Raw genomic sequence first — 7,357 nt, forward strand, 5'->3', positions numbered from 1 at the left:
ATAAGAATGCTGTGGGGGAGAGCAGGGAGGGGAGGCGGGCAGTGGAGTGTGATCATGGCTCTAGTTTGGCGAGGCTTGGGTCGCAAGCAGAGCAGCTGAAGCGCTGGCATCAGCCGGTCAGCGCTCCAAGAGGAGATTTCAGAGCTAGATGGCACATGAGTGAGAGAGAGAGAGAAAGAGAGAGAGAAAAGCGCAGGTGTGTCTTCAGTGACCTAGAACAGCCAGCGTTAAGCATGCATAAGCACATATACTGTACTCAAACACCATGTAATAGCATTAATGATAACACAAATGCAGTTCACATTAATGTAACAGCAAGGGTCCTAGGGAAAAGCCAATGTGTCTTAATGTATAAACTAGTAAAAAAAACTGCAGATGTAAAATCTAGCATGCTTACCTATATTCTGCAGGGATCCTATATTTTAAAATACATCATTTATTTTCAGTTTGAACTTATAAAGATGTCCACATAAACATACAGCAAATATCCCTTATACATATGTGTCCACATGTAGGCTCTCATGACTCTATGTCTTGTCAGGATAATCCATATTTAAACCTATGTAATGTTTGTAAGAGCAATGTAAAAGTGGCATTATCCTCACAAGGGTACTTGTGAAAATATGATAATCCGAAGGCGATTCTTAATACATGATCATGATTATGATGAATCGTGGTTGAGTATTTAAATAAAAGCAGGTAGAGAGAGCGGACACCAGCTTTGTCAGCGCCTCAGCAAGATCCCTGCTATTTCAATTCACAAATACATCATAGTAGATTATTTCTGTCTTGAGCTGAAGAAACAGCAATAGTGAAACAAATATAGGGAACCTATTATGCACAAAAAAAGAATGCAAAAGATTAGGAAGCCATTGGCACTATGACCTCACACAATCCATGTCTCACTTTTCTGAAGGCTTAAAAACAATGTTTTATCTCTCATCCCTTCATGGCCACCTCCCAAGAAATTAAAAACTCTTTAAGTTGGTATGTGATCACTATTATATGTTTAAATGGTTTCATTCTAAAATATATGAAACATGTAAATGTTACTACAAAAACACAATTTCAAGGTTAACTGCTAAGTTGTTACTGATCAGTAAAACATGAATTAAAAATGTATTGACCATACAGTAAATAAAGACAATACTCCATAGGCTACAGAACTTATAAACCATATACACCAGTTTATTTATGGGTTTGTCTGTCCTTTGGTGAAGTGAATGAAGTCCCCTTGTCTGTTTCCACAGGGCTTCAACCTTCTAAACAGCAGATGTCCGGTGAGCTAGAGGTCAACAGAAATTGAACGAGAGCTACAGTGGGCCCTGTAAACATTACAGCAAGATACCAATTTTAAAAAATATCTGACATATCAAACCTAATAAGTTTGACTTTCTACTGTTGCACCTACATGCTACCCATAATAACTGGGGTTTCATTTGGTTCGCTGGCATGATTATCTCATGCCAGTTGGTTTGATGTTTTGATGTAAAGTTTCAAGCAATACTTGGAATTAATATAGAACTGTGCATGTGCACACTGAAGTGATAGTAGTGCCATGAACAAAAAGGTGGCATTATTTCACCACCAACAAGGTATTGTCACATGAGGGTGTGTCAACACGTATATTATACTTAAACATGTGTTATGTAGAATTGTTAAGTACTTCACAGGCATTATAGTAGTAGATCATACAGATTGAGCAAATCACGTGAATTACAAGCTTCTAGTGGAAGAAAAAAACGAATGAATATGACGTATGTAATGAAGTAAATTGATCAATTGGAGCATTGACAGAAAATATAAAGACAACATATGTTTGGTCGATATTTCACGTTCAATTGTGATTCAATAGTAAACCAGATACAAATTCAAAAATGTAATTGCAATAGCAGTATGGGCCACTGTTGGTCTCCTCAAGATTAGAGGTTGCGTATGAGGCGGTGGGGTGGGTACGCCCTCTCGTGGGCATACAAAGACACATCACGCAACATTCAAAGCCTCCTTTGTATTTCATCAGTCGGGTGCAGAGCCATATGTATTTCTCTATCACTCTGGTCGGACGTGTAGTGTTGTAGAAGCACTGGTTTAACACGAGTTGAACGTGTGTACACTCGTGTGTGCGTTGCTCTGCCACAGGGCTACACCTTTTTGTCATAATGTGGTTTTTTTTCTCCACCAATAGAGGGCAGCATAACAATATGGCTGACATGCCAAACATGGTCAACTCTGTGTATGAAGAAGAAGAAGAGAAACCCAGGGAACCTGGTAGTGGTGTTCTAGACATGTCAGAGAACTGACAGCAATGCTAACTTGGCCGCAGTAGTTAGTGAGTTATTTAAAAAAGTGACTGGAAGCTTAAAGAAGGGATTTTAACGCACGAAACCTCGCTAGGCGGCATGTTTAGAGGGTTGGCAGACCGGTAAAACGTTACGGATCCCGGGACCTTTGATATTTGACAAACGCTGGTTAGCTAGCATTAGCTGGCTATCTAGGGAGCTCCTGAAAAGTAACGCCAGGGCTTGTTTCATATTCCATACCGTCATGTCCGCGGCCGGAGACTTCGGAAACCCTTTGAGGAAATTTAAATTGGTCTTTCTCGGGGAACAGAGTGGTAAGTCTGATGCTAACGTTAAAAGTTGTTTGGATGTCGCATCTAAGTGACGATCTGCAAGAGATGTAAGTTAGCCAACACTAGAGTTTGGTTGCTTTGGTAGGGTGATTAACGTCAACCAGTTAGCTAACGTTAGCTAGCATTAGCTGCGTAACGTTAAACTTGGCACAGTGGTAGCATTGCGACATTGTAACGTGTTACTGAATGTCTACGTTGCAATTTATTTTCTCCCTGATAGGGTATAGTCATGTCTGTGGAAATGGAATTGTTCGCTTGTTAGCTAACTTCCGTGGCAAGCTGGGATAGCATACATTAACATAACTGAGCCAGTGGCAGCAAGTAGAGAGTTACAAGTGTCAGTGAATGTACAATTCAGTGTTTTCACTATCATTTCTATTCAGCTGGTCGCCAACTGCCACAATAATGACTGGCCTCATGTTAACGTACACACATATCATCCGAATGAGTTCCATGCAGTGAGGTGCACAGATTTTAAATTTGTGATAGGGTATCATATTTGTACTTAGTATCACCAGATACCCTAAGATGAGATATCAGACTCGGTATCGGGAGAGATAAAGTGGAATCGGTGCATCCCAGATCTACATGAAGCCCCAAATTCAGCTTACACGGTTTGCTTTGTGTTAGCATGCTGAACGCACAGCTGTGGAAACGGTGGAAAGCCGTGGAAGTATGCGAACCCCACACATTTACCTTTTTAAAAAACAAACGTATAATTGTTCAGTATGTATCGACACTGAACAACCCCCCTGCCCCCTCTTCTCGTCTAGTACAAACACACGCTCTGTTCAGTTTGGCTGGAAAGGGGAAACGTGAGGAGAGAGGGTGTAGGAATGCTACTGGGCAGGTTTGGTAATTGGGATGCATGCATCCCCTCTTCGCAGAAGTTCCCCCTGGGTAGAGACACTGATCTGTAATCAGTGTCATCATTTTTGTGGACTTTGAATGAGAGTGAACACAGTGGCAGATACAGCAAGTCACCTGTAGTCAACTTAGCCTGTTACTATAGCCTCTTCTTATAAAATAATGCCAATAAATAAATACAACTAGTATTATTATATAGAACATACTTTTAATGTTAACTAGGGTTGGGACAACATGCTTTTGTCCTGATGATTCTTTCACAAAACATGGGTATCATCGATTTGTATTGTGAATTATTGCTATTCTAAAAGTATTGCAAATTAATATTGCGGTTTTCCTTTCCTTCTTTAAAAAAAGGTTATATAATAAACTTCTAGAGACAATACATCGTGAGACATATCGAAAAAGTAATTGTTTTCTAAAAAGAATGCACAGTACATAACATGTATTTTATCCATTTTATGCTTTCTGTCTGTTTTGCTGGGAACGTACGATGTAGCCGTCAGTGGTATTATGTAAACAGTAACGTGGTGAAAAAAAAGAAAATCAGTTTTAATATTGATTCTAGGTGAAATAATCGATTCTAAAAATGTCACCAAAAAAACCTAATGTTAACCGCTTTATTTAGCCAATAAATGGAAACTGTATTTCATGTGGATCCGTCACTTCTGATCTGACAATACCCAGTCTGGTTTAATAAGGTCAGCATCAACACTGATACTGATCCTGCTGATGTGATTGTGTGCATCCCAAGTGTCAAAACAGGATAAGGTAGTGTAGGAAATGCCTCCTTTGCCAGTGATTATTTTTCTAAAGGTATTGTGTCCAGTAATGTGACTCTCTACTCCCATCAACATAAGACAGACTTAGCGTTAGTCAGACAGTGTAGGATCAGCTGTGGTTTCTTGTAAACAGCAGTGTTGGCTTTGGCCATGTCATCATCACTGGTTGCACCGTGTAACCGATATAATGTAACTCGAGCTCAGGAAAACATTCCGAAGGCCGGGGAGCCCTGATGTGCACATGCTCTAAGCAACAGTATGAGTGTCTCTCTGTAAATGACAGTATGAGTGTAATAATGTGCTGAAAGTGATGTTGCAAAAGTGATGACAGCAAGGTTGGACCAAATGCTATGAACCCTTTTACAGATGCCATATTTAAAGAATGTGTAAGAGTGAGCATAGATATGGGGCACCAGAAATTCTCAAAAGTCGATCAGTCCGGGGCTGGGCACAGCAAGGCAGAACATTTAAATAGGGAAATGATTAGGGCGCCTGGTTCCCAACCCTACTTGTCTTTCAACATTCCTCAACCCTCCAATTTCTCCTACTGTACAAAAGACTGTACACCACCCCCCCATTTAATGGACAGAATATTCAAAGGGTAGCAAGAGTTGCATGACATGCTGCTTTCAGAGTCTTAGAAGGTAAGAATCATGATTCTTACATGAATGAATCTCTTCCAACACCCCTAGTACACAACTTTGATATACAGTACATAAAATAGTAGATAATAATCCATCCTTTATCTTATTTGCTAACATTTCATATCGTCAGCAAAGTTGTTCATAGAGACTATCCATGTTCCGATACCATTTTTTGCTTCCCGATACAAACTCTGATACCTGAACTTCCGTATTGACCGAGACCGAGTACTGATCTGACACCTGTGTGACATATATTTTATTATGTTTTAACAGCTGTGTACTGCTATCCATGTATGGATGTGATATGATTTCTATCTTTGTTGCCGGTCTGTCTCAAGTTAAACTCTTTGTCAAACATGAACAAACAAAAAAAAGGAATGCCACTGAACTTTCTTTTATTATCCAGTTTGACAGTCCGTTATAATAGAAAAAGAATATAAATAAACTACTTTAACAAAGAATTTGTTTTTTTAAGTGGTATTGGATCGGTGTATAAACTCCAGTACTTCCCGATACCAGCGTTTTAGGCAGTATCGGAGGCGATACCAATACTGGTATCAAATTGGAACTCGTCTAATAGAGACTGTGACTTACACGGGAGTGTAGGCGATGTGGTCTGTGTGCACCTTATCCCTAGTCTGGCTGGCACCAGGCCAAGCCAAGCCAAGCTCAATAGATTTCAGATTGAGCGTCGGTCTGGGAAGTCTGCTCTGTATTTTCTCTGCAAGAGGCTTCACCAACTGGCATAGTTCAAATGACTCTGTACACAATTGGATAGTCCTTCAACCAATCAAACCAAGGATCCGGGTGACGTAGAAGCGACAGCAGCATCAACCGGTTTGCTGCGGTTCGGTGGCGTTCGGTGGCCACCACTATGTTGAATGTAAACAAGAAGCTGCTTGTTCGCTTCTCTATCAGCATTGTGTTAAACCCGCCAATAGCACGCCAGCTAGATAAGGCAGTTTTTGATTGGTTCCTGCAAAATTGTGAACTGAAGCAGGAGAATTAAACATCATGACCTTAAAATCAAATTGCCGGCAGAGTGGGCGCGGTTTAGCCAGTCTACCTTAGCCCAACTTTGTCAATCAAAACTTGCGTCAGTGGTCTTGAAGAAAACATTGCTGCTAGCATGTGAAACATACATTTTAATTTAATGTATTGAAAGCTTGCTGGTTTTATAGAGAGGAGAAAATTGTATTTTTTAAATGTTACCGGTCATGAAGAGAGAAGGCCACACTGGCTACTTTGGATTTGAATACATTTACACACATATTATTATGACAAGACCGAGGGTTCTCTCTTCAGATTATTCAATTATAATCAGTCAGGGGTTGCATTTAGGCTGCAATATTGTTTATTTTGAGCTGAAATGACTAGTCGATTAACTGATTAGTTAATTAAGAGAAAATGCATTGACATATAATTTGTGTGATTGTTTAAGTTGTTTATAAAAGCAAAAATAATAACAGCCACCTGGTCCAGCCTTTTAAATATGAGAATGCTGCTTTCCTGTGTTTTATCTCTTTCCAAATGTAATATTTTGGGGTTTTGGAATGTTGGTCAGATAAATAAAGCAATGGAAAGATGTCACCTTGGGCTCAGGGTTAGGGTTAGGCTCTGACAAATTGTAAATGGCATTTTCGATAGATTAATCAATTAGTCTAGTTAGTTGAAGCTCTACTTGTGATGGCCAGATATTATTTTGGTTATTTTGAATAAGAACTAACTAACCAACCAAACTGAAAAGAAAGTATGGTCATTGCACTTAACGGTACTTTATTGTTTCTGTTTGTTTTTTAGTGGGGAAGACTTCGCTGATCACCAGGTTCATGTATGACAGCTTCGACAACACTTACCAAGTGAGACACCTCCACCTGATTAAATCGCCATCAGACGTTCATTGATTGAAGAAGGTTATGCATATTTAACTACATGTCACCCATTTTCAGGCCACAATAGGAATAGATTTCCTGTCGAAAACCATGTACCTTGAAGATCGAACAGTAAGTTTTATTTTATTTTTTTTACTTCTTGTGTTTAGTACATCCTTGATTGTTGGTTGTTTTTGTCTTTGTCCAGATTGGGAAACTCTCTTATTGCCTGTTTTGGTGCAGGTAATATCAAGGGGCACTCAGATGCTGAATGCTGACATAATTTCATGGTGTTCTATTTTTTCTTCAATAATTACGTTCTCTCTAACAAGCACACGCAGCATTTGTACTGCCCTCCAAGTGAGAGCTGGATGCCGCACCCCATGGACCGGTCTCCCTTTCTGTTTGTTTCTCCCCTCAACACACGTTTTCTTCCTCTTCTTCCTACCCCTCCAACTATTCTCTTTATTCTTGTTTTGAAATTCAACACCTCAGTTCATCAAGACAGGAGGGTTGATGACAAGTGAAGGGTGATCATTTATTTATTCCACCCCCCCCCCC

General features: G+C 39.8%; 1 protein-coding gene across 2 annotated transcripts in view; it reads left to right on the plus strand.

Moving 5' to 3' along the window:
* The first annotated feature begins 2,222 nt into the window (after nucleotides 1–2,222).
* Nucleotides 2,223–7,357, plus strand: part of LOC116700722 (ras-related protein Rab-6A) — a 9,949-nt gene continuing 4,814 nt past the window's right edge. The window contains exons 1-3 of one of the 2 annotated variants that reach the window (XM_032534150.1): nucleotides 2,223–2,614; nucleotides 6,726–6,784; nucleotides 6,875–6,928. In XM_032534150.1, coding sequence (XP_032390041.1) covers nucleotides 2,545–2,614; nucleotides 6,726–6,784; nucleotides 6,875–6,928 — 183 coding nt within the window. In that variant the 5' untranslated portion in view covers nucleotides 2,223–2,544. The remainder of the gene's footprint in view (nucleotides 2,615–6,725; nucleotides 6,785–6,874; nucleotides 6,929–7,357) is intronic. The other variant, XM_032534149.1, reaches the window with a different exon arrangement.

The sequence above is a fragment of the Etheostoma spectabile genome, chromosome 13 (assembly GCF_008692095.1).
Source record: "Etheostoma spectabile isolate EspeVRDwgs_2016 chromosome 13, UIUC_Espe_1.0, whole genome shotgun sequence".
In the NCBI taxonomy this organism is placed as follows: Eukaryota; Metazoa; Chordata; class Actinopteri; order Perciformes; family Percidae; genus Etheostoma; species Etheostoma spectabile.